The sequence below is a fragment of the Mus musculus genome, chromosome 17, assembly GCF_000001635.26.
Source record: "Mus musculus strain C57BL/6J chromosome 17, GRCm38.p6 C57BL/6J".
Lineage (NCBI taxonomy): Eukaryota > Metazoa > Chordata > Mammalia > Rodentia > Muridae > Mus > Mus musculus.
Window position 1 is genome coordinate 12,110,166 of NC_000083.6, and position 27,421 is coordinate 12,137,586.

Genomic DNA, 27,421 nt, shown 5'->3' on the forward strand with positions numbered 1-27,421 from the left:
TGGAGACACCCAGGTGTCCACAGTCAGAGTCATAAATGAATGATGGAGCCAAAGGACAGTGCTCCACTGTTCAAGGTCAGTGCTCCATCACCCTTGTTCTTAGGAGCATTTGCAAATATATCAGGCAGAGCACCAGAAACAAGGGAGGCACCCCAAGGGTGGGGAGAGGCCAGGAAATGCATAGCTGATGGGGTCCTCACCAACTCTGCCAAGGGAGAGAGGGCAGAGCAGCCAAGCAGTCTGTGCCCGTGGAGTCAACGGTTCCATACTTACTTTTGTCTTCGTACATGCATGTGTGGAAATCAGAGAACAACTTGTGGGAGTAGGCTTTTTCCCTCCACTGTGTGCTATCAGGAAATAGACTTGCTTAGTAGCAGGTCACCGTCATCCCTGAGACATCTCCCTGGTCCATCTTGGTTTTTTTTTTTCTTTTAAGATTTATTTTATTAATATGAGTATGTTGTAGCTATCTTCAGACACACGAGAAGAGGGCGTCAGACTCCACTACAGATGGTTGTAAGTCACCATGTGGTTGCCGGGAATTGAACTCATGGCCTCTGGAAGAGCAGTCAGTGCTCTTAACCGCTGAGCTACCATTTCTCCCAGTCCCCATCTTACTCTTTTGAGGCATGTGTTTGCTTCTCTTCCACTTTGGTTGAATCACGCACCTCAGGGAAGGAGGGAGATAGTGAGTGATTAGTTCTGACAGGATGGAGCACACTTAGGTTGTAGGCTGCAGACAGAAGCCTCATTCTGTATTACTCATGATGGTAGTGATGATAATTTTAATATCTCTCTCTCTCTCTCTCTCTCTCTCTCTCTCTCTCTCTCTCTCTCAGCAAGAGTGTGAATAGAAAATGGGGCTGTAGTGTACCTCAGTGGTAGAGCGTTTACCTAGCATGAATGCTGCCCTGTGTTCTCATCCCCAGCATCAGGAAAGAAGGAAGGAAAATAGAGAAGTAAGCAAGGGAGGAAGAAAGGAAGGAAACGACAAAGGATGAAAGACTGAAGAAGAGAGGAAGGGAGGAAAGAAATATCAGAATATAATTCAGTGCTTTCAATACCACTTTCAAGAACCATGAGGCAGGTTCTGCCACACCTTTTTCCGATGCAGCCGCTTTGGGCTCCCCCACACTCCTGTGAGCAGCGCCTTGATCATGTTCCCATTGGTAAGTGCAGTGAACTCATAAGTTTGCCAAGCTGGACTTGGGCAGAGTGTTGATGTGTGGTGTGGTGTGGTGCCCTGTCTGGTGAGAACAGACATTTGTTTGTGAGGAGTCCCTCAGGAAAAGTCACACAAAATCTGGGCTGGAATGTGGCTGAGAGGTAGAGTTCTTTCCTGAAACATGTTCAATTCCCAATACCACAGACTGGGTGAGATATATATATATCACACAAACACACACAAACAAATGCACACGCACACATGTACACATGATTCTCTGAGTTAAATATACCTCCAGACTCTGATATTTATTGGCTATATAAAGTTGAAGTGAGGGGCTGGAGAGATGGCTCAGTGGTTAAGAGCACTGCCTGTTCTTCCAGAGGTCCTGAGTTCAAATCCCAGCAACCACGTGGAGGCTCACAACCATCTCTCTGGGATCCAATGCCCTCTTTTTTTCTTTCTTTTTTTTTTTTTATTTAAGTTTTTCGAGACAGGGTTTCTCTGTGTAGCCCTGGCTGTCCTGGAACTCACTCTGTAGACCAGGCTGACCTCTTCTAACTCAGAAATCTGCCTGCCTCTGCCTCCCAAGTGCTGGGATTAAAGGTGTGTGCCACCACTGCCCAGCCAATGCCCTCTTCTGATGTGTTTGAAGACAGCGACAGCAACAGTGTACTTACATATATAAATAAATAAATCTTTAAAAATTATATATAAAGTGTGTTTGTTTGTTGTTGTTTTGTTTTTCGAGACAGGGTTTCTCTGTATAGCTCTGGCTGTCCTGGAACTCACTCTGTAGACCAGGCTGACCTCAAACTCAGAAATCCACCTGCCTCTGCCTCCCAAATGCTGGGATTAAAGGCGTGCGCCACCACGTTGAAGTGACTTAACAGGTCACCTTCAGGTTCCTTGTTTAGGAAACAGAAAGAAAACATCTGATACTGTATGTTTGGGACAAGACAGAAAACAGTGACAATAAAGAACCCAGAAAGGCAGGGAACACACAGTACCCCCAAAAGAACACTAGGAAAAGCGCTCAAAAGCATAGAGAAGGTAATCCTGGTTCAGACATGATAATCTGTTTAGAGTGTGCCATGCAAAAAATACAAACTAGTTGTCTTTTTAAAGATGGACTCTCACTGTGTAGCTCAGGCTAGCTCTGAAGTCACAGCTTCCTGCCTTGGCTTCCTGAGTGCTGGGAAAACAAGCATGAGTCACTATGCCTGACTGTGATTTAGAATTTCTGGACCTACCTACTCTGAAGACAGATAAATAAGGTGTGGCTGTGACAATGGGGATGGACACAAGGGCAGACAATGGGGAAGATGGCCTTAGGGAGAGTTAAACTGCCTCCTTAAAGGTACAGTATCATTCGTTAGTGGATAAACCCAACACTAAGGAAGGAGGCAGGGGCGTCAGGGTCATAAATTCTAAGCCAGCCTCAGCCGTATAGCTCGTATGAGGCTAGCCTGGGTTACATCTCTCAGAGTGTTGGCATTGACAGGCTGGTGTGGGTGTTTATAATGTGTGAAAATGGTGAATAAAATAGATGTCTAAAGTTACAGGAGTAGCCAAGAGTCCCGGCTGCCAGTGGCCAAAGGAAAGACAAGAGATAAAGTTCCTTCAGTCGATCATCATTCAAGGCTCGGGTCAGGTCTTTGACAGTGTGAGTTCTGCTCTCACAAGCTACTGTGGAGTACACATGTAAAACAGCGGGTGGATTTCACCGCAATACACTCATTAACAGAGATCACCGCAGGGAAACCCCGTCTCCGGGCAGCAAGGCTAAGCAAGGCCTAGAAGAGGACCAGCCCACTGGTGAAGGATGGGAGACAGGGAAGCCAATGAAGAGTACGGGAGAAAAACAGCTAGAGAGATGTGGCCAGATCATAAAGGGCCTTCCTTGGGTGTGAACGGGAGGAGTCTGGGTTCTATGCAGAAGTGAAATGCTGAGTGGGGTTTTGCAGTCTCCTCAGAATGACAGAGGCCTGCCCTGAGGAGAAGGATAGAGACTCACAGTTGTAAGTGCCATCAACAAAACCAAAGCAAAACAAAAAAACCCTGATAACCCAGGGACAGCTCTCAGTAGCCAAGGTGCGGCTCAAGACCCTGTTTTGAACTGGCTCAGCTTGAGGCCTTTAGACTGACTACATGAGAACATCATGTTACTGAAGAAACATCTTGGGACAGGGAGAGCTGTGTCAGCCAGAGGGACAAGTCTGCATGTGAATGATTGGGATGGGGACTAGAAAGGACCATCATTTGTTTGCGACCCCACAGTGCCACCAGAGGCTTCCAGAACACTGTCCCACTAGGTTCCCTCACCCTCGTAATCATGTGAACAGGCAAGGGAAGGTGCCAGAAACTTCAGGAAGGACTCTGTTTTCTTTGCTACAGGTAACAAAGCTGGGTTAGTGGTAGGCCTTACTGTAAGAGTACAGGGGACTCTTGTGGCACCCAGAGATGGCAACACTCTTTCTTCCATAGCATACTGTCTGCCAAAGCTGTGAAGTGAGTGGGTGACACGGCTGCAAGGAACTAAATTCAGATTCTCTACAAGGGACTTACACATTCTTAACCGCCGAGCTATCTCTTCAGCAATCAAAGATGCTCTTTGAATCTAATTTCTTCTTCACTGGTCCGGGCTGGGGCCTAGCATTCCGCATTTCTAACAAGCTTCCAGGTAAAGAGATCACATACTAGGGAGGTCAGCCATGGTGATCCAAGCTCAAAGGCTGTCAATGCAACGTGTCAATTCATGACAATAGATGTTTGTTGTAGAAAATAGATTTAGTTTTCTATTTGTAAAAAGATAGATAGATAGATAGATAGATAGATAGATAGATAGATAGATAGGAAAGATAGGATAGGCAGGTAAGCAGACAGGCTGGGGATGAGGCCCAATGGTAGAGCATTTGCCTAGTATAAAGAAGGCCTTGAGTTTAAACCATCTCTCCAGCCTCATGCTTTCTTTCTTTCTTTCTTTCTTTCTTTCTTTCTTTCTTTCTTTCTTTCTTTCTTTCTTTCTTTCTTCCTTTCTTTCCTTCCTTTCCTCTTTCTTTCTTTCTTTCTTTCTTTCTTTCTTTCTTTCTTTCTTTCTTTCTTTCTTTCTTTCTTTCTTTCTGATCAAAGTCATACATGTATGTTGCAGAAAGAGCACATAAGGCAATAAATATAAGACAGCAAATGAGAGGCTGCTATGTCCCCGGGGAGAGGTTGTCTTGAGCTGTCCAGTGGCCTTTGCATGTGTCACTCTGGTTTCCCTGGACTCCCATGGCAAATGGCCACATACCATGTGTTGTAAAACATGAGCAGTGTTGCTCCCAGTGACCAGAAGACTGGACCTGAGGCGTCAACAGGACTGGCCACCCGGAAGCCCCAAAGAATAGTTTCTCCTGGTATCTCCCCAGCTTTTGGTGGTGTTGGTGGGACTTGGTGTCTCTTGAGTGTTGCTTTCAACAATCCAGTCTGCCTCTGTCTTTGCTTGTGTTAGGTTTTTCCTATTCTTATAAACTCATTGATTCTAGGGTCCATTCTAATCCCCGGAACTCTCTCTTTTGCACCCCCAGAGTACAAATGATAGACCCTACACTTTGTACCTCTGAGCTCCACTTTGAGCCTCATCCTGGCTGATCACATTGTCAGAAAGCCTGTTTCTAAATAAGGTCATATTTTGGGGTTCTGGCTAAACATGAATGTGGGGTGATATTTACTGAACTACATACTACACACAGTATGGTTTATATTTTTATAGTTGTTATAGAGAAGTCATGAGAGTCTGATTGTCAACTTGACAGAACTAGAATCACCGAGGGGACAGCCTCTGGGCATGTTTGGGAGGGACTTTCTAGATAAAGGTTAAAAGGTGTTCCTGTTGCTGTGACAACAGAATACCCTGACAGGGGGCTAGACAATGCAACATGGTGGTTTGAATAAGAATGCCTCCCATACGTGAATGCTTAGGCATTGGGGAGTGGCACTACTTGAGAAGGATCAGAAGGTGTGGCCTAGTTGGTGTAGGTGTGGCCTTATTGGAGGAAATTTGTCACAGGGAGTTGGGCTTTGAGGTTTCAAAAGCCCAAGCCAGGCCCAGTGCTACTCTGCTTCCTATAGATCCAGATGTAGTTCTCAGCTACTACTCCAGCACCTCTCCTGCAAGCCAGCCTGCATCTCACCATGGTGACAATGGACTAAACCTCTGAACCTGTAAGCCAGCCCCAATTAAATGCTCTCCCTTGGTCATGGTCTCTTCATAGCAATAGAACACTGACTAAGACAGAAGCACTCACTACTCCTGCCGAGGACCTGAGCTCAATTCCAGCAGCCATGCATGCCAGACAACTCAAACCACCCAGTTCCTGCTCCAGGGGAACTTATGCTGTTGTGTGCATATGCTTACACAGATACATGCATGTACACACACACACACATATGTACACACAGAGATATATTCATACACACTCATACACATATACAGATATGTGCACAAACACACTCACACTGATACATCCACACACAGATACATCCACACATGCATTCACACATGTGTGCACACACAGGCATACTCACATAGATCCATGCACACAGAGACACAGATGCACACATACACTCATACATACATACACACACACACACACACACACACACACACACACAAAATCTTTTTTTAAAATACCCAGACAAAAGCTACTTAAGAAGGAAGGACTTACTTCTTTTACATAACATGTGTGGGGGGCTGTGGGGGGGGTGTAGTGTGTGGGGGGTGTTTTGCCCACATGCATGTATGTACTGGGTGCCCTCAGAGGCTAGAGGAGGGCTTTAGATCCCTTGCAACTGGTGGACAGTTTTCAACTACAAGCCACGGTACTTCTCACCACTATGATAATGAACTAAAGTCCTGACACTAAGCCATTTTGGGTGCTGAGAATCGACTCTGGAAGAGCAATCAGTGTTCTTGACTGATGAGGCATCTCTCCAGGTCCTGAGCATAAAACTTAAAAAAAAATTATTTTATATATACATTATAAAGGAACTGAAAGTTAATGTTATACACCATTGAATAATTAGCATGTCTGCACTTTGATAGTGACCGCGTACAAGAGGGAGGTGTCACACAAAAGCTCTAGTTGTTCTGGATTTTGGAAACTTTAGGATTTTTAGGTTAGGGATTGTCAGCCTGAATTGTCTTCTTTGCAATAATTCTTGCTGTCATGATGGAAATAGCGCCCCATCCCCCTTAGAGTCTGAAATGAAGGAAGAGACTCTGCTGACCACTCCGCCCTCTTCCCTTTGCCTGTTCTTTGACCAAGGTGGAGCCCCTATCCACTGGAGACCTTGTGTCCATGCAGTATCACGATTGTTTACACGTCTCTTTCCCTTCTGAGATTGAGTGCTACCCCATTTGTTTTTGTGGCTTGGATTCCCAAGAGATATTTGCTGAGCTGAACTGTTAGATTATGACAGAAATGTTTATAACCCTCTGTGAATATAGACACAGGAGGCAGAGTCTAATTGCGACTCTTAAATAAAACGCCTAGAATTCAACCCACCAATACCTTCCCATCCCTCAGATAGGTTTCTAAGATCATGAGCTCTTAGCAATATTGGCTAACAGACAAGGCCTTAGCAATAGTAAGGATCAGAATTGAATCGTAATAATGAAATAAAAACATTAAATATTGAGCTTGGGGCAAGAGCTGCAATTGTCAAATTTTTAATTTCCTGCTGTTTTTACCAAAATCACTCACTGTAACTATAATCAGTGTAATGTAAATTTATGGAAGACTCAGATATTATTGTTATTGTTTGTTTGTTTGTTTGTTTGTTTGTTTGTTTGTTTTTTGAGATGGTTTTTCTGTATAATCCTGGCTGTCCTGGAACTAGTTTGTTTGTTTTTTGAGATGGTTTTTCTGTACAATCCTGGCTGTCCTGGAACTAGCTCTGTAGATCAGGCTGGTCTGAAACTCAGAGATCCATCCACCTGTCTCTGCCTTCTGAGCGCTGAGACTCCAGGCATGTTCCACAACATCCAGCAACAAGTCTCAAATTCTAAAATTAAATTTCCACCCAAAATGCCACTATGAAAAAAAAATTAACTATCTGGAAAGTATTTTTGGAAAACTCATTGATTCCCGTCAACAATAAAATCACAAAATATGGGCTGGTGAGATGGCTCAGCGGTTAAGAGCACTGGCTACTCTTCCAAAGGTCCTGAGTTCAAATCCCAGCAACCACATGGTGGCTCACAACCATCTCTAATGAAATCTGATGCCCTCTTCTGGAGTGTGGAAGACAGCTACAGTGTACTCACATATAATAAATAAATAAATCTTAAAAAAAATAAATAAAATGGTATGGTCAATGTTTAAAAAAAGTCACAAAATATAACTTGAAAAGTTATAAGAGAGAATTTTACTGGGGAGAGGGGGTGCTGAGACCATTTCTCTATGTGGCCAGAGGGGATTGAATGTTCTAGAAGCTAGAGTTAACAAGAACAAGAACTTAAATATTACATTGGATTCCAAGAACAAAAATTCGGAGTAATTTATGTTATGTGTGTGTGTGTGTGTGTGTGTGTGTGTGTGTGTGTATATGCGTGCGCGCGTGTGTACTTATGTGAGTTTATGTGCACCACATTCATGCAGGTGCCCCTGGCCAACATCAGAGAGTGATGGATTCCGTAGAGTTAAAGGCAATTGTGAGCTGCCAGGTGCCTGAAACTGAACCCTGACTTATTCAAGAGCGGTAAGCACTCTTAAACCCGGAGCCACCTCATCTCTCCAGTACTTATAGGAAACTCTTTACTAACAACTTTTATAGCCCTTGCTAGCCGTTCAAGTTAATTTTTACACCCCACAAATGGGCTTTCGGTTTGGATTCTTCCTTATGCCCTCCACCCTCACTCCATTTGGCTTTGCTCCTCTCACATTCTAGATGATCTTCAGGATGTCAAAGTCCAAACCCTTTTCCTGCTTCTTGAGTACCTTCTTCTTGGCTCCTGTCTGCAGGGCAAGCTATTTGCCGTGCTTCTGCAGCCTGGAGGAGGAACTTCTCAGTACTGCTCGCGCTAGAAAGTAGAGCGACCACGGGGCATTCTTTCTGTAAATATGTAAACATCTGCGACAGTGTCTTGAACAGCCCGTATTTGAAGGGCACTTTAGGCACCCAGAGATTGAATTCACCTTTCCAGGAATGTCACAGACCTGGCCTTTGCGCACTTCCAACACCGCCCCCCCCCCGCCCCCTTAAAGTTTCAGGACTCTGTTCGGTTAATCTGCTCAGACCCTTGCTAACTTAACAAGAGTGTAAATGTCATGTGCATGTGTGTGTTGCCTGCTTGTGCGCACTAGCATGAGTAGGCAGTCCTGGCACCCGCTGGCACCCAGCTTTGGAAGGAGAGCATCCATCCACAGGAGCTCCGGGCATCCTAGGTCTGTTGGTCCTAGTCTCGGGAACGCTGGGCGTGATCTTGGAAGGGGCTTCCGGGCTGGCGGAGTGGTGGCCAGGAGAGGTGAGCAAGGCACTAGAGTGCGCGGGCTTCAGCTTTCATCCTGTTTTCCCCCCACCCCCACCCCCAAACGAAATGGCACAGGGGACTTGGGGCGTGGGGGGGGGGGCAATTTCCAGGGCAGGAGGCCGAGGTTTCTCAGGCTGTTTGCACGGGGATGCAACAGGGCTCTTGAGCTGGGCGAGTGGCGGCAGGCCACTGGGATGGCTTTGTTATCCACGCGGGTGACTACTCGATCCCAATCCCCATCTGGCTCCAACAGGAGGCCGAGCTGGACACTTCTTTACACTCATTGGAAGGAGAGGGTGACTCATGTTACACGGGGTCCGAGCTTCCCTCCCAGTAGCTGCTAAGTCGTAGCTTTAAAAGGAAGTGACATGGGTGGGGAGAGACGTCAGCCGAGGACCACCTTTTTTTCCCTTCCCGAAGGGTCCACCCCTTTGGGTGGAGTCTCGCTTTTTCTTTCCAGTGTTGGCTGACTTACAGCTTCTCTAAAGTAGAGGCAGTTTCTGAACCTCAGGCTCCTGCCTCGCAGTTCTGGCTTGTGAGCACCAATGCAAAGAACTGCCCGGAGCGAGGTAGGTGGTGTTGGTACGATTACCAGGCACCTTCTCCTGGGGTGTGGCGTGTGATGATCGGATGCCCTTCTCTGGCAGGGGTCCCTCTGCTCGGCTGGTTTCCTAGTACTTTGGAAGGGATAGGCTCGGAGCGGGATGCTGGTGGGGTTGGAGCGAATGATGCGGGGGTGGGGGTGGGGGCAGAGGGAGGAGCACCGGGGCTCCGCGACCACTGCTTTGTGCCAGATTGTGAGGAGCTTTCTGGGGGCTCTGCGAGCAGCCCTCCCAGGGTGGAAGCATTTTCTTGGCTACCGTGAAGGTGTAGCGATGGCTCCTGTTACATATACGGGCTCTCTTTTCGTGCAACACGTTCTTCTGTCTCTGGTGTTTCTATGACAACCACAAAAATATACTCCACAAAAATACAGTCCCAATCTAAATTGATTTATTTGTATTTCCTTCCTGGGCTTGGCCTGGCTGGGCCTCGCTGGAACGCAACGTGACTCTGTAGATACCCCCTCCTCTCGTTTTCATTTTGGTTTTTCCCTATCGCAGGAGGGCTGGGGGAGGGGAGTTGTCAAGGAAACAGGCATTTGTAATCACCGCTTTATTTACTTAAATTTAAGCTTCTGGGTTCTCCATCATATGTCGGGATTTTTAAAGGGAGTTCTTTTATGTTTTTGAAGCTTTCCAGTATTAAGGGCAGCTTTTAGAAACTTAACTAATTTCTTAAGACATGATATTGAACAAACTAAGAGGGGCAGGGGGATTTAACTCTTTATAGGAGGATACTGCATTGAAATAAAGTGTTGCAAAGTACCTGATAATTCACACTGGTAAATATGTTATCAGCTGTTCAGGCTCACCCACAAGTCTAAACATGTATAAAACGAGTCTTGGCTCTATTCTGAACTTCATTTAGCCACAAATCAAAGTTCAGTTAGCATAAGAAATGCTAACTACCCAGCTGGGTCTCTAGGGTATTGTTCTGTGGTGCTCTCACCTGGATTACCCAGTGTTTACCCTCTAGTCTTTCCAAACCTGGCACGGATCTGCTCATCTGAAGTTATCACTCAGCATCTCCTACTGGGGGGAAAAAGTTATCTCAAGAGGAGGGAAACGTAGTGTGGATGTGTGCATGTGTGTCTCTGTATATCGGGGGTGGGTGGGTAAGGTTCCTTTTGAGAAAAACAATTAAGACTCCCAAGTTAGAGGTATGATATCCTTCTGGTGCAACGTAGGGAGGAAAAAACAAACCTTCAGAAGAAAACTAAGACACGAGAGGAAATTATCACCTACCCAGTAATAAGCAGAGGTGGACAAAACTTGATACAAATAATTCATTGCTTAGAAGGCAGGCCCATTAGTGGTTTTGGGTGCTGCTTATATTCAGTACCTCTGAAGCAAGCCTGATAATGGACCCTCTTCTAATGTGCATGCCCAGTACCAGAATTCCTTCCTTATTGGTACCAATATAGAGTCCTGTATTACTGAGATTATCTGTGGTAAGAATTTAAAAGGCCTCAGGTTACTTTCAGGTTATTAAAGCCCAATCATAGCTTGGAACCCTAGCCTCTTGGCTACGTGGAAGCGGGAAGAACCAGTAGTTTCTAGAATGTTCTTTATCTCACTACTGTTATTTATCTCGGTCTTAAAAACTGACCATAGTTCCAGAGATTTTAAGCATTTCAGATACAAAAGTTCTCTACAAATGGGAGCTAAAGAACAGGGCACAAAATTAGAGGGCTGGGGTTGTTGCTTGGTAGTAGAAAACTTGCCTAACGTCCCTAGAAACCCTCAAAACAAACAAATCTAACTAGAGAAAAAAATGGAGTTAAAGACAAGAGAATTAGGTGAGGGGTACAGAACATTAAAAAAACGTACTCAGAATAATGATTCAACTTTCATTTTGCCAAACTTACTTTAGCATTCTGCCGGACAAGACAATGGACTTATCGTCCGACCTTCCAAAGCATGAGAGTAGTGGGCTTGTCTCAGCATGTCACTCAGAAAGTTTCCAGACCCAAACCCAATGCAAAAAGAAAGTAGTAAATAACCAAACAGACCAGACCCCTCTCAGCTATCCAGAGAAAGAGTGACTTGTTTAACCTGTGGGAGACAGCTGGAGCTGGGTGGAAACAAAGTACCCCAAGGTGACTCAGAAGGCCAGGCTATGTCATGACTTTGACTGTAGCTTGGATGCTCGCGAGGGCAGAGAAGGAGGGAGCCATCTTAGTCATTCCAGTCCTTGCCTTAAATCATGGCTACTCAGAGAGGAGTTGGTTAAGGCCACCCTTTCTGTTCTGCTGTGTTCTGAAGGGAGGTCTGGTGGGCAGGGAAAGAGGCGTGCCTATTTCTGAGTGACTCTTGATTTACTGATGAAGTACATGGCTAAGCCTCGCTTAGTAATATTCTGCCATTTGGAGAACTCAGATGAGTCCAGTTTAGCATTGGAAAACTAGCCTTAGACTCTGAAATTCGGTTTCCAGTGAGTTCTCGAGAAAGCAAGCATTCTGCCAGGGCTGTGGGAAAGAGGGTTTCTGCTTGGGGCCGGTGTGTGTGTGTGTGTGTGTGTGTGTGTGTGTGTGTGTGTGTGTGTGTTAGTTTGTATTTTGTAGTTATTGTGTGTCCACTATGTGTCAGAACAACTCAGTTAAGCAGTTACAGTTTTAAACCACCTTGGGGGAAGGTATTAAGAGATTTCAAAGACTAGCCAATCTGTTTTTCTCTCCTAATGGCAAAATAAAAGGAAATGCCATGTGAGAATGGTTTATGTTGAACCCCCCCCCCCCCCCCCAGAATGCATTCTTGCATCGCAAAGATTTCTTGCCTATTTGCTCTTTTTTTTTCTTCTCTTCTAATGTTTTCCTAGACCCTCAGGTCTGTTAGTGTCCAGACTTCTAGCAGTCCTCACTGTCTAGCAGCTCTGCATAACTCATTTATTCATTCGTTCATTGAACAACATCAAGTCCCTTGTTATAACATTACGTGCTATGCTATGGACATGCACTACTGAAGTATCGAGCTAGCAGGGACAACGGGAGGCTCCCTTAGCCCTGGAGATAATGATAGAAACATTCACTAGCTAATGGCCTTGAATGTCGGTTTTTTTTTTTTTTTTTTTTTTTTTTTGGTCTTTCGAGACAGGGTTTCTCTGTAGCCCTGGCTGTCCTGGAACTCACTCTGTAGACCAGGCTGTCCTCGAACTCAGAAATCCGCCTGCCTCTGCCTCCCAAGTGCTGAGATTAAAGGCATGCACCACCACGCCCGGCTTGAATGTTGTTTTGACAAACAATGTTTTAATATAGATTGCACTGGGCAGTGGGGGAGAAAATGGTTAGCTGCTAACTCTCATCCCGCTTAAAGTTTTCTTGTGTTTTTCTATATTGGTTGAGCATAAGTCTGGGAAACATCTGTTAATTAATAAAACGGGAAGAAATGGGATTCTGAGTGCTGGATCCATAGGAGAACAGGGGATGCGGAGGGAGAGAGTGTCTTACCCTGCTCTTTGTGGGGACTGTGGCTCTTCCCAGCAGACACAAGATAAAGGATTTTGTTTTGCTTTGCTTTGCTTTGCTTTGCTTTGTAAGGCCTACTTACTTCTAAAGTCTATGTCTATCGGTTTACTGAATTTCTTTGGAAAAATATTCTTTGGGGTTTTCTTTTCATTATATAAGACTAGCACATATGGTGTCAGTAGAAACAAGAGTCTAGACCCCTCCCAAACCTTAGACAGTCTGTAGCAAGAGCTGCTCACCTCAGGACCACAGAGCATCCAGGAACCTCTGTGTATTTCCGGGGCTCAGAAAGTTTTCTCAGTAGACTGATCTTACTCTCTGTTATCTCCACCTTCAGCCTAGAAGTGACAAGGCAGTGTGACAAAGTTCACCAGGAAGAACACCTTCCTCTGTCTGTCTGACCTTGGGGGGAAACCAGTTATCAAGTCTTGGGTTATTTTAACCCCTGTTTTAATCCCTGATGAGATCGGCCTGAAACTAATCTGCTGTCCCTCTGCTTGGGTTAGATGCTGCCTCCCTGTCCTGAGCGTTTTTTGCTGTGGGTCTGAAAGTGAAGGAGTATCTTTGGCCTTCATGGTGCTTTGAAGCTGGCACTGAAAGTCTTGTAGGAAGTGATTCCTCCCTCAATCTTGGGAATGTGTGGTGACTCAGACACACTGATAAGACTGGCCACCATGTAGGATCTGCGAGAGTGGCAGTGGCAGAGGCCTACCTTTGCTGAGGGCTTCCTATATGTCTGTCGGTTGTTCTAAATTTTTTTAAAAATAGATTTATATTCTAGTTCTTCTTCTTTTTTTAAGATTTATTATTATTATTTTTTATGTATGAGTATACTGTTGCTGTTTTCAGACATACCAGAAGACAGCATCAGACCCAGTTACAGACGGTTGTGAGCTACCATGTGGTTTCTGGGAATTGAACTCAGGATCCTTGGAAGAGCAGCCAGTGCGCTTAACCTCTGAGCCATCTCTCCAGCTGGTTGTTCTAACTTTACACGCACTAATCTGAGTTGTGTCCTTAACAAATTTCATGTGAAAACTACCATAACTGTTCATTATACAATAAAGATTAGTAAACTACGGGACTCATCTGGAATGGTAACAAGTAGCACTGAGGTTTGAACTGTGGACTCTTGCTTTCCAGAGCCTTGCCTCCGAGCAACAGACAACTCTCTCTTATCCTGGTATGGTGACTTTTTCTCCCAGTCCCAAGTAGAGCCAAGAGCAGTGGTTCTCAACCTTCCCAATGCTGTGATCCTGTAGCACATGTTACATGTTGTCATGATCCCCATCCATAAAAATTATCTTTTGTTGATACTTCATAACTGTATTTTTGCTACAGTTATGAATCGTAATGTAAACATTTTTTGGAGACAGAAGTTTACCAAAGGTGTTGCGACCTACAGGCTGAGAACCACTGGCCTAGAAAATGGGGAACATTTAGAATTCTTTTGTTTGTTTAAGATAGGGCTTCTTTGTGTAGCCTTGACTAACCTGGAACACACTCTGTACCTCAGGCTATCGTGGAACCTACAGAGATCCGCCTGCCTCCACCTCCCTGTGCTGAGATTAAAGGTGTGTGTCACCCCCCTCCCCTTTTCAGGCAGTGGTAGAGATGGTCTCTCCCTACCCTCTTGCTTTGTGCATCTAGGAAATGATCAACCAACTGAAATACGTCCCCTGCCAAAGGAAAAGAAGTGTTTATTTTTAAAACGAACACACATCCTATGGATCTTCCCTCACATGCCTTTCATACTTATTTTTAAGTCGGCAGAAATGCGGCAGGACAGAGAAGTGTTTTAGAAGTTGAGAAACAGTGCATGTAAGACAAGCAACCGTCACTGCTAGAGAGTGCCGCCTGCGTAATTTTCTGGGAGATGGCGGCGGCGGCGGCGGCGGCGGCGGTGGAGGGGCAGGGAAAGGGGCCTGTGATAAAAGCATAGCTGAAAGACTTGGCAATGCGTATGGTAAAAGCCAATATGAACTGCTCTCACGACCTGTGTTTATCCAAGGAGCCAGCCTCACCAAGTCACTTCTATCTAGCTAAGAACCCCGCCCACGCTCTGGTCCTACAGGCCTTGCCTGGATGGAGCCTGACTTTCCTCCTCCTTAAGTTTGTCACCCAGTTTCAAAGGCAGATTGTCATCCGTGAAGATGCTGCCGGGCTTTATCTCAGACAGTCTTTGAAACAAGAATGGGAGAAATGAATTGACCCAGGAGTGAAATCTGGTTTGCTTCCCATCTCCCTGGGCCCTGTGTGAGCAGTCAGTTCCCCAGGGGCAGGAGGTTAACCAGGACTGATGAAATTTTAAAGAACCAAGCACATCTTCTTCCGGGGATGCAGCAGCTCAACATACACAAATCAATGCAACTGTCAAAACCTTTGTCCTGGGTCTCGGTTGGTTGTGAAGTCGTGCTGGCTCCTTCCGTCTCTCTTCTCCTGCTGTGGGGAAGGGTAGGTGGTCGGACTAAGAAGAAGGGATAGGCAGTTTATGGTTTAGTGTTTCCTTGGTGTTGTGGATAAATGGCCAACTAACGCAAATTAAGGTTGGAAAGCTTTATTTTGGCTCACAGTTTAAAGGAACACAGGTACGGGTTGGCATCTCGATGTGATGAGTGCATTTACATTGAGAAAACAGAAAGACAGAGGGGGTGGGGCGGGGCAGGGGTGGGGCGGGGCTGGGTGGGGGAGGGGCTAAGCCTGGTGCTGACCTCACTTTCTCCTTTTTCTCTAGCCCAGGGCCTTATGCATGTGGAAACAAACTAGCCACATTTACGTGGTTCTTCACATCTCTTTAACCCCACCTGCAAACTGTCCTAGATTTGTCACTGAAGTAATTCTAGGTCCTGTCAACTTGACGGTTGCTGTAGCCATCACAGCTCTCTCAGTAGCCCTGATTCCATCTCTCTCTTTCCCTGACCTTCTCCAGTCATCCTTCTCAGAAGAGTTGTAGACACACAATTACGACACAAAACGGTTACTTCTTTACGCCCCTACCTTAATTACTGTGCTGGGTTCCTATGGACAGTGTGGACTTCTCAAGGGAACCACAGAACATGGCAGCCAGCGTGGGTAAAGTGTTCTTGGCTGCAGAGAAGATGGTCACAATGTCGCGTTTTCCTATCTGTGTGCCTCCCAGTCAGGCCCTCCCACAGAGAGTTCCTTAAAGGAATCCTCTGTTGACATTTGGGGCCAAGTGACTTGTGTTTGTGGGGCTGTTCTGTGTAGGGTAGGCTGATAACAGCATCCTTGGCCTTTGCCACTAGATGCCAAGAGTAAGTTCTCCTACTGTGGCCATAACAACCTAGACTGTTCCCAAAATTGCTAGATACATCCTTACAGGATAACATCTCCTCCAAAGCTGAGAGCTGCTGTGTAAGAGAATTTCAACCATGGCTTCTACATGCGAAGTTCATTGGTTTGCTCCCTGGCTCAAAGGAAACAATTTTTTCAGGGCTAATTTGCCTAACTCAGCCCTGGTGGATTTTTCTCAAACAAATTTAAATTCCTAGATACTTTACTTAAGAATTAAAAAGTAGCAGGCTACTTGGAAAGCACGGATGTATAGTCTACAAACCCATATTGAAACAGTTCACACCTTCCATCCTGGTAACCTGCTTGTAGTAGTGTGAGATTCAGTCACCTGGGCTGCAGGAAGAGCAGCTGGGGTCTGGGTTATCAGACAAGACTTTGCCAGGTAGATCCCAGCCCTGCGGGAGCCGGGAACCACCTCCCTCTGGTGAAATAGATGGATGTCATAGGACTAGGGGAGGCAGTTTGCAACCCTGCCTCTGCTCTCTTCTGCAGTGTTGGTCTTATGCCTCCTTGAACACACCAGTCAGCTACCAAGTCCCGTTCCACTGCCCGCTCACTCCAACTGCAAGCCTTTCTTTGCCTCCACCTCTGACCCTGTGTTGCCCACACAAGGGCCTCCCTGATGGCCTTGCAAATCTTGGATCGCTGAAGCTTCAACTTCCAACAACTGGGCGACATGGAGCTTCATGGACTAGCTCTGGTAGACTCCGGGTCTATATCTTCTCACCTCCCCATCTGTCATTCCAGCCTTGAAGATTTGCCTGAGTAGGGCAAGTCTTTTATTCCACCGTCACAGACAATTCTATCCTCTTACAACATTTCTGGACTGAGGCTGCCCTTTGCTTATCACAGGGGTTCGTGAAGGAGCCCGGCATCATTGGTGTCCTGGAGAAGGGCAATAGCCTACATAGATCACTTTTTCACTGTGAGATGAGGAGCCCTGTATGTGTGTGTGTGGAGTGGGGCAGCTGTGAGGCCTACCTGTCCATCCCCCATCCCCTCTGCCCATTGTTCTGTCTGGGAATGCTTCCTAGAGACTTCCTATGTGTATGTGTGTGTGGAGGGGGGCAGCTGTGAGGCCTGCCTGTCCATCCCCCATCCTCTCTGCCCATTGTTCTGTCTGGGAATGCTTCCTAGAGACTCCCGGTCTCTCTTCTTGGTATACTTGCTTTTCCTGAACCAAGCTAACTAGTCGCCATTGTTTTTACATCACTGTGACTAAAGTACTCTGATAAAGGCAACTTAAAGGAGAAAGGGTTACATTGTCTCACAGGCCCTCCAATATAAGCAGTCAAGGCTGCCGGAGCCTGAAGTAAACGTTCTCTATTTGCCTGCCGTCTGAAGAGAGCAAAGAGCACACTGTCGCTCAGCTCTCTCCCATCATACGGGTCCTCTGTCCCAGCCAAGAAGAGGAGAGCTTAGAATGCCCACAGATGCTCCACCTCCTCTTCTCCATCCCTACAGTCTACTATCCCACCCAGAAAATGTCCCCAATCACAGTGGACAGGTCTTCCTAACGCAACTAATGCAGTCAAGATAATCTCCCACAGGCATGCCCATCTCCGAGGTCGCTAGATTCTGTCAAATTGACAGTTAACACTAACCATCATAGAAGTTCAGACCCCACATAGGAGAGGAATGTGTCTGGGTGGCAGAGGGGACCGGACAACAGGCAAGCCTTGAGAGAGGATGTGGCCTAGGAAGAAATACAAGGCTGTCCCAGTAGGAAGCAGACCCTTCAGTGAGGCCTCATCAGGCCTATGGAGGAAGGGAGGGAGCAGGTCAGAGAATCTGGGAGTTGGTGACTGGTTATCTTGAGGGCCCCTTTGACACTGAAGAAAAGGGGACGTTTTCTATGCTGTTCTTTCCGGCTGTGGCATGTCATGTTATGCTCTGTACTGTCATGTAGTCACTTCACTAAGCAATGTCCCTCAGACAGCGCTCACTAGATGGTGAGCATTTTGCATAAGCTCGTGTCCACTTACTCTTTCTCCGGCGCCTGTGAAGGTTCTGTGTTATTTTCTCTGGCCTGACTTGGAGCTGATGCCCTTTGGTTATTGAGCCAAAGTCTCCGTGCTAAGAATACTCAAGCCCCCCACCTTGGCTGCGAGGCGCTATGAAAGGACGGCGCATGTGTACATTGCACAGCCTCAGAACCTTTGCTGGTTTCTTCTGCTGTGAAAAAGGCTTCTCTTAGATGCAAAGTGGACAGAGACGTTTGTTTTCCATCTCCACTTTGTTTTCCACTTCTCCACTTACTCATGGGAAGGATTTAAAAAAAAAATCACACAGACCAAAGCTCATAACGAATATTTTGAGATGTCAATTAAATCCCAATTTGGCCTCCTGCAGTAGAGGACTAACAGGTTAACATTTTAGTGAACTTTCAAGAGAAGACAATGGCAGGTTCTGAGGATGCCCAGTTGTTTGTTTATTAGTTCCAGTTTTTGCTCCTTGACGCCCCCCCCTTCCACTTCGATGGCTGAACTGTGATCTCTGGTCCTCGACAACTCGCACCTTGCTTCTTTCCCTTCCTTAGGTGCATACTCTAAGGTCAGATCCAGTTGTCCTGAGATTGCTGAGCCAGCCTCCGGTCGAGCTGATGTTTTTTCTAACGGTGCTCTAATGAATTAAGCTTCCACCTGCCAGTCACCAGTGCCAGTAATGTGACCCAGACGCTCCATTAGTGAGAACCAGGGAGGACGCCTGCTTTTTAATTTGGCCACTCTTAGAGCAGCATATACACACACACACACACACACACACACACACACACACACACACACACACACACACACGGAGCCTTTTAGGGGCCATGAGGAGCTGCACTGTGGAGAGAGAAGCAGAGCAGGGATGTGCAAGCTAGGTTTGGTCCCATGAATAGCCTTCCACTCACTGCCCAGGAGACCTTGAACACTCAGACTGGGGGCTGCTCCCTGGCATGCTACCATTGGCACAAGGGGCTGGCTCATCTGATGTCCCTGTGAGTGCTGCCTTTGTTTCCTGCATGGTCAGCAAGGAGTCCAGGGTCAATGGAAACTTTGTAACCAAGGCTCCGGTCTCTGGGGCCATCTGTGCTGTGCAGAACAAACTTGGGCCTCTCTCTAAAGCCTCATGTAGAAAGGTGAAAACAGCCAGGTGTGGCTGTATTTTCAGTACTCTAGAGGCAGAAACAGGAGAATCGGAAGTTCAAGGCCATCTCCAAGTGCATACAGCTTTTGAGCTCCATAAGACCCTGATTAATATAACCAAAAGCTGGCTGGTGGTATGACCCAGCAGCTACTTGCATCAAGCCCAGTGACCTGCCGTGTTCCATACAGATGAGAGAACCACCTTCTGCAGGCTTACCTTGGACATCCTCAGGCATGCTGGAGCATGTGTGCCCTTCCTGCCCCTCCCCCCAGATAAATAAATCCTGGAGAAAAGGCAACAACACCAAATTAAAGCAAGGCCAAGGCGCTCGTACTTAGTTGTGAGCCCCTCGACTAGAGGAATATTTCTGGAAATTTTTGAGGAGAAAACCAGGTTGGACAGTCTCTTTGTGACTCTGAGATTCATTCCTGTCTCTCTGTCATCTATATCCAGATGGCAAGTCTGAGTCCTAGAAGGGACAGTGCGGTTGCATGAGACAGTCACCCCAACACTGTTCTTGCCATGGCTGCTTTTCATTCCTGACCTCTCTTCTGCCAATGAAACATTTAGTGGTGGTTCATTCTTTCTCGCCTTGTCTCCAATTTCCTACCTTTTAGGATCTTTCCCACTTCTGCTAGGATGGACCCCTTCTGGGCTATTCTTGGATCCTGTCACCATGGACAGAGATTGCTCATGTCATGATGGCAAGCTACTTCTTGGCTCTAGGATCCTGCTCTGGAGTCAAGATCAGTACCTTCACACTATAACTTCTTCAGGTACTGTGATCTTAGGCTTCATGAGGGCTTCATGTTGTAAGAATGCAGAAAGAACCAAGGATCCACTCATAAGTAAAGAGAAAAGGGGGAAAAAAGAAACAGACCAGTCTCATCACAGGAACACCCCTCTTGCCCTGGCTTTGTTTGCTTGCTTGTTTCCTGGAGTGTTTTTTAATAGGGTGGAAAGTTCCAGTAGTCTAGAAATGTGTTTCTATGATCAATATACATTCCCAGACAGAGGTATAGTAATATTGCTGAAGCATGGAAAATACAGCTTCTCTGCATTGCAAGGCTGGCTGGTTTGGTGGAAAGTAGAGCATCCACCTTCTGACCCAGGTTTGTTGGTAAAGCTGCCTCCATCAGGTAGGTGAGCGTGGACCTGTGCTCTGTTGTGGTCACACTACTCCGGAGCTGCATCCCTACATCCCTCTAGAACAGCATGTGGAAGGGACAAACCACCACTCTTTCTGAGTATTTATCTTCAGCCCGGGGCAGTCCTGGGGTGGTGGTCACACATGCTGAACAAGTTTCTGACTTTAAAGTTCCTTTCAGATGGTGAAGGTGAACTTTAAGACAGTTACAGATGTCATCCTGGTTGGTCAGATTGCAGGAATTATGGGTCAGTTAAGGTTGGGGTAAGTTCGTAGACTCGTCAGCTGGTCCATCACAGTGTAAGATCCAGCCTTTGGAGCAAGGTACTACATCCCCTAGTCCTGAGGTTCCTTACGGTCCTTGAAAAGAAGCCCTTCCTTCTTCCTTGGGCAGGCCTCAAACCCTCCCAGCCCATCTGCACTGAGACTAGAGTTCACTAGGTTTCCTGTGTGCCAGTGTGTGGGGGATACCCGCCGGCCTCCCAGAATTCTGGGCAGCCTTCCTAGCTCATGACCCTAAGGCAGCTGGACACCTAGGAGGTAACTGTGGTGTGGTTAGTTTTAGAGACAAGAGCTCACTGTGTAACCCAGGCTAACCTTGAACCTACTCTGCAGCTATGCCATATTTTAAGGAACAGACTCAAATTAAGTTTCCATCTGGCACTGTTGTCAGCCACCTTTGAGAATTTGTGGGGAGTTTACCTTGGGTACAGATACAATCCCCTGCTCTCGTGCACTGGGAGAGTCATGAGTAGCACCTTTATTCCAGTGTGGCTGCCACTGGGGACAGCCAGATCATATGGTGCAATCTCAGTACAGAAAGGATGGCTCTGCGTCAAATCTTGAGACTCCAGTTTCACTGTGCCGATGGCCGAGGACACTGTGCTGTTTGATTGGACAGCGTGCCAATTTCATCTGCAGGAAATTTGTTTTCAGACAGGAAAGGATGGGCCAGAGTGAAGCTGAGTTCCTGCCTCCTTGACTTTTTTTTTTTTCAGTGTTCCTGAAAAGACAGATCAGTGTTTAAAGAGCAGAAGAATCTAAGATCTTCATCTGGAGCCACTGGGTTCCTAGTCTTTGGGATGTCTTAGGGAAAATGTCACAAGGCTGGAGATGGAATAAAAATGCCCGATTTCAAAAATTCAGGAGTGTAAAGGCCAGAACTGTAGTTCAGGACCCGCTAGTCCCTCTCAGACCAGCACTGCACAGGCTGGAACTGAATCCTGGTGAGTAGAGCTCCTTCATGTCATCGGGGTGGTATCGGTGAGTCATTTGAGATGATGCCAAAGCAAGGATGTTGTTTCCTTGACAGACTGCGTCACCTGCTAACAAACCTGTGTGTACAACAAAAAATTGGAGCTTGCGAGGCTGGCACATCTAGAGCCAGGCTTCTGTCTGCTTCTCCTAAGGACCGGATGATGGGACAAGGTTGTCTTGGCCTGTTTTCTCTATTCCACTGTTCCCATTCTTCCTGGTCCTTTTACATCTCTGTGAAAAGAAGTCAATTGGACTTTTCATACTCAAAGATTTCATCTTGATGTTGGAATGTCGATCATTTAAGATGTTTTCTTCTTTTCTTGCACTGGCTCGTTTAAGTTATTTATTACATTTGTTTTTATTTTACTGTGTGTGTACACACCATGGCACATGTGCAGCCAGAGAACCTCTGATCCTCTCCTTCCACCATAGGGGCTCTAGGGATCCAACTCAGACTGTTATTGCCTAACAGCATGCTGTTCCCTTTCCCTCCAAGTCAGAGGTTCTCAACCTTCCTAAAGCTGGGACCCTTTAATTCAGTTCCTCATATCGTAGTGACCCATAGCTGTAAAATTATTCTCATCACTACTTCGTAACTAATTTTGCTGTTGTTATGAATCGTAATAAAAATATCTGTGTTTTCTGATGACCTAAGGTGACCCCTGTGAAAGAGCCATTCATCCCACATAGGGGCCATGGTCTACAGGTCAAGAAGGGGTGCTCTAAGTAATGTCACTGGCCCGCATTTAAAAGTTTTTATGGCTTTATGGAGATAAGATTTTTTTCCACCATAAAATACAGCCATTTCAAGTGTACAGTTTATTAGTTTGGATGAATCACATACTTACTATGAAGCCATCACCAAAACCCATCTTAAAACTTTGTTACTCCCTAAATCCCTTGTACCCCGTTAGTTGAACCTTCCTCAGATCGCTGGGTCCAAACCACTAGGGGCCCGGGTTCTATCAATTTTTGCCTTTTTTTTGAGCTATTGCATGCCAGTGGGCCACTTCTTACTCTGGTTCTAGCTCAGTTCATGCAGCAGGACATCTTGGGGTCTGCCATATTTCACACGGCAAGATACTTCCTTCTTTAGCCATGGTGAGTGGCACAGCAGTGCAGGCATTTTCATATCTCAGTCGTTCGGTCAGTAGATAGTTTATATCCAGAGTTGCTTTAATGTTAACCTAGTTGTAATTTTACTGCCCTTATCTCTTATCCAGAATTATATTAGAAGCAAGGTGTGGTTGTTTGAATAGGTAGACTCATGGTTAGAATGGTTGGCTCACAGAAAGTGACACTATTAGCACTATTAGGTGTGTCCTTATTGCAGTAGGTGTGGTCTTGTTAGAGGGGGTGTGTCACTGTAGGTGTGGGCTTTGAAGTGGCATATATATGCCCAAGTCTGTCCAGAGTGAGTCTTCTGGCTGGCTTTGAATCAAGATGTAGAACTCTCAGTGCCATGCCTGCCTGGACCCTGCCGTGCTTCCAGCCATGATGATAATGGGCCAAACCTCTGAACCTGTAAGCCAGCCCCAATTAAATGTTGTCCTTTATAAGAGTTGACTTGGTCATGGTGTCTGTTCACAGCGATGGGACCCTAACCATGACAGAAGTCCCACTCACTTTGCCACCTCACCTCTACCCCAGCACCTATGTAGAAGACAAACATTTCTTTCTGCTGTAGAGCAGCTTCCTCTACAGAGCTACTGTGGAGGTCTTCAGGTACAAGGAGCTTCAACAATTTTTGTTGTTGTACCTTATTGGCTTGTGAGTTGGGGTCTCATATAGTCCAGGCTGGTCTTGAACTTTTTACGTAGTTAAAGATGGTCTTGACCTATTGCTCCTCCTGCCTTTATTTCCTGGGTGCTGACATTATACATATGACACTGTTCCCAAATACTCAACAGCTTGAGTTTAATGCTATAGGTTGACCTCTGGGGAAGTGGGGAGTCTTCTAGATGTAAAACTGGAAAAGGGGACATCAGTTCTTAACTTCTATTTGGGGGCCAATTCAGCTCCTAGCCAGTATGTCTGAACACATTTCTTCTCCATTATTTACCTCCGTGCTGAGAACCCGTACTTCCTCCGTGTCTGCTGTGGGCCACCATCACTGGCCCCAGGGAGTTGACTCCAGTGACTTTGGCCATCAGAAGGCAGCTTCCTCCCTGTCTTTTCCTTCACATAACTGAGTCATGAGTGTCTTGTGGGTTGCACCCTAGTGAGTCTGGTGAATACCGTCACTCATTTCATTCATTTGTGATCACCGCTTTTACAGTGGGGGATGGCAGAGAATTTAATCTCAGGTTTTCAGAGTGGCCTTCTGTGAAGGGAAACAGTCCTGTGTGTGACCTGGCCAAGTTTTCCTTCCAGACATCTTGCCAAGCCTGGGTTTTCTCAATGGAGGCAATTGCTGTTTGGCACACAGGCCTCTGCTTGGCTCACTCTTTGGTAGACTGGCTGCAGAGTCGCCGTGATGTTACCACGGCCTTTCCCTCCTGCTGGCTGTACTTGGGGTCAGGGTGACGTTGGATCGACGTTTGTTTCTGTTCCAGTTCCACAGAGGTGGTATGAGTGTAGGAAGGTCCATTTTACCACCCAAAGATGCTTTGACAGTGTTGACATCCACCAGGGCTCTTGCTATGTCATGGCTAAGGATGGATGTCTTCTTCCTGGTAACTAGAATTCCCTCGGGTCTTTCTGCACGAGGCTTCATTCATGTGCTTTGTTTAACTAACATGCTAAACCATACTGCCCACTTCTCCATGTGGACCTAAGCCACCTGTGCTTATGGCTTGCCTTCTATAAGACCATAAGACCAAGGGCTGTGTGTATGTGTGTACACATGTGTGCATGTGTGTCTAATATCCAGAGGTTGACATCAGCCATTTTTCTTTCTTTGCTTGCTTCTCAACCTTAATTTCTTGAGACAGGGTCTCTCAGTGATCCTGAGGTATGTTCATTACACCAGGCCGACTGGCCAGCAACTCTGGAGACCTATCTGTGTTCTCCCCCAGCACTGGGACTGCAGGTGCACACCACCGTGTCTGCTTTCTATGTGAGTGCTGGGACTGTGAACTCAGATCCTCATGCCTATGTGGCTGGTACACTTCTGAACCACCTTCCCATCGGAGCCCTAGGACATCTATAGACGTCATCTATGTGAAATCAGCTGTTTTAGCACTGCCCTCCAGAGAGCAACAATGGCCTGTGGTGTGCTCTACCACCTGAGAAGTTTGTGAGAGAGATATGGTCATCTGTGTTTCTAGAGTCTCGAAGCTGCCGGACTTTGCTGTCTTAGGAATGGAGTTCCGAGAAGAGCAGGAACTGCAGCCGGAACAGGCTTGCTTTCAGCACTGAGCTCAGTGCTGCTTTCATTCTGGCCATTGGGCAATGATCTTTAATGAAATTCCTATTAGCACAGGGCTCAGGGCCAAGGCTTAGGAGAGGAAGTTCTAAGTCCTCCCAGTAAACCTCAGGATTTGCTAAATCATACCACCGAGACAGGCCAAATGAGATTGTGCCCGGGGTTCTGGAAGAAGCCTTTTCCCTCTGTCCTTTGACCCTCAGTTCTGTTACTGAGCAGGGGAGTGCTGTCAAGCACACAGTAGGTACTCACAGATGTTAGTTGAGCGGATTGCTTGTGGGTGCAGGCATACATGACTTTAACCATCCGCGGTATTTCCACGTCTTAGTCTGTCTTCTCAGTGGTTTTGTGAGTCAGGTCAGGAGGAAGGATGAAAGGGGAAGCAAGGGTCTGGGAGGTTGAAGGACAGACAGACTCAAAGAAATCAAGTCAGAGAACTTCTCGGGGCCTTCATTCTTTACCTGCAAAATGTACATGTGAATAAACCCGGAATAACAAATCACAAAGCGATCATTTGCCAAGTGATGGCTGCTGTAAACCTGCTCGTGATTGTTAGAAGTGCATTGTGAGGGGTTGAGGCACATCAACAAAAGCACCGCCTTCTCCTGCAGAGGACCTGGATTTGGTTCTCAGCATCCATATGGCAGTTCACAACCACCTGTGACATCAATTCCAGGGGACCCAATGCCGTCTTCTTACTCCTGCAGGGACTGCATGGATGTGGTGCACCACACACATGCGCGCACATACAAATCTAGTAATTTTTTTAAATATTTATTTATTTATTTATTTATTTTGGTTTTTTGAGACAGGGTTTCTCTGTGTAGCCCTGGCTGTCCTGGAACTCACTTTGTAGACCAGGCTGGCCTCGAACTCAGAAATCTGCCTGCCTCTGCCTCCCAAGTGCTGGGATTAAAGGCGTGTGCCACCACCGCCCGGCCTTAGTAAATATTTTTAAAGTCACTGTAAATCTTTGAGCCTTAAAAATTTCAATATATTAACAAAATGATAGGTAATCTTGGAAAATTAATTGGGAAACAGAGAGAAGCAAGAAGGAGGAAATGAGTGAGCTCATTAATATGCAAGATCCCCTGGAGTGTGGCTTTTTAAAGAGGAAATTGTTAATGTGTGGTAAAGTTGGAGCTGTGCATATCGGGATGAGGCAGTGATTCCAAGCCCAATGTTCAATCTGCCACTGCCCATGGCAGTGGGGGGAAAAGGAAATATTCACTAACATGGGAAGAAATTTTACTGAATCCTTCTAAAGACTATTCTAGTATTAAAATACTAGACGGGCTGTGGAGATGGCTCAGTGGTTAGGTCACTTCGTGTGTGAGTATGAGGACCTCATTTTGGAGCCTCAGAATCCGTGCAAATGTGGTACGTGTGTGGTGACCCATGGGGAACACGGAGACTGGGGATCCCCTGAGCCAGCTAGGTAGGGGAAAGCACTGGGTTGGATTGAGGATCCTTGCTTATTGAATAAGGTGGAGGCACAACAATGTGAATTCCCAACATGAGCCTCAGGTCCCACAGGAATCCCCACACACGTGTGCCAACACGCACACAAAACATCCAAAACAACCGGAGCTGGGTAGGTGAAAATTTAAAAACAGAAAACAGGGTCAAACTTTGGAAAAAGAAGGTTAGAAAAGTGACTATTTCCTCGGATTTTTTGTTTGTTTGGTTTTTTTGTTTTTTGTTTTTTTGTTTTTTTTTTTCTGCAAGCTGAGAAATCAGAGTGAAAAAATAGTTTTCTATGCTTAAACTTGGTGAAAAACAATAGGTTATTTTTCTGCTGCTGGTGAAAAGGGCCAATTTAAACCAGATTAGATTCTATTAAAGGCAGGTTTATTGGGAAGCTGCTGTCCAGTGGGGGAGTTCACTGGCCCCAAGGACCAAGGCCAGGGAAGTTGCTTCAGAAAAGGTGTGGGGTAGGGAAAAGGGGTTTGCTAGCAGAGAGAGAAGAGGACAGGATGGAGAGACCAAAACGTCTGCTTTCTAAGGGAAGGGCAGCTAGCCCCTGGGCTGGAAAGTTCAGGGTTGGGGCAGGGTATGCCAGGTAGGAACTGAGGGATGCTGGGAGAACCTGGAGGTCAGGTCTGCTTTGGTGTGTAAAGTATAGACCTCAGCCCCTCGCCTCCAGGTCCTGAAACCAAACAAAAACCAGCATCCTTTTTACTTCATAATGGGTTAAAGCTCCCCTAGAGCCCTAAATAAAAGCTAACAAACTGGAAAATGTTCCCTTTAAATGTTATAGGTATAACATACAAAGAACTTGGCTTGTGATTCTTGAGACAGGGTCTCTTTCTGCACCTCTGGCCGTCTTGGAACTCACTATGTAGCCCAGGCTGGCCTTGAATTCAAAGATATCATCCTGCTTCTCTGCCTCTGCCTCCCTGTGTCAAGGAGGCAAGAGATTAAAGGGCATGAGAATTCAGAGTTCAAGGCCAGCC

At 46.3% G+C, this 27,421-nt stretch overlaps 1 protein-coding gene across 4 annotated transcripts in view; it reads left to right on the forward strand.

Annotated features, from left to right (window-relative positions):
* Positions 1-8,319: 8,319 nt before the first annotated feature.
* The window catches only part of Agpat4 (1-acylglycerol-3-phosphate O-acyltransferase 4 (lysophosphatidic acid acyltransferase, delta)), a 101,165-nt gene continuing 82,063 nt past the window's right edge, over positions 8,320-27,421 (forward strand). The window contains exon 1 of one of the 4 annotated variants that reach the window (XM_006523347.3): positions 8,320-8,675. Coding sequence is in view for 1 of the 4 variants with exons in the window: in XM_006523345.3 (XP_006523408.3) it covers positions 8,516-8,675 (160 nt within the window). In the remaining 3 variants the exon portion in view is untranslated. Of the gene's footprint in view, positions 8,676-9,061; positions 9,251-27,421 lie in introns of those variants that run through there. The other 3 variants (XM_006523345.3, XM_006523348.4, NM_026644.2) reach the window with 3 other exon arrangements.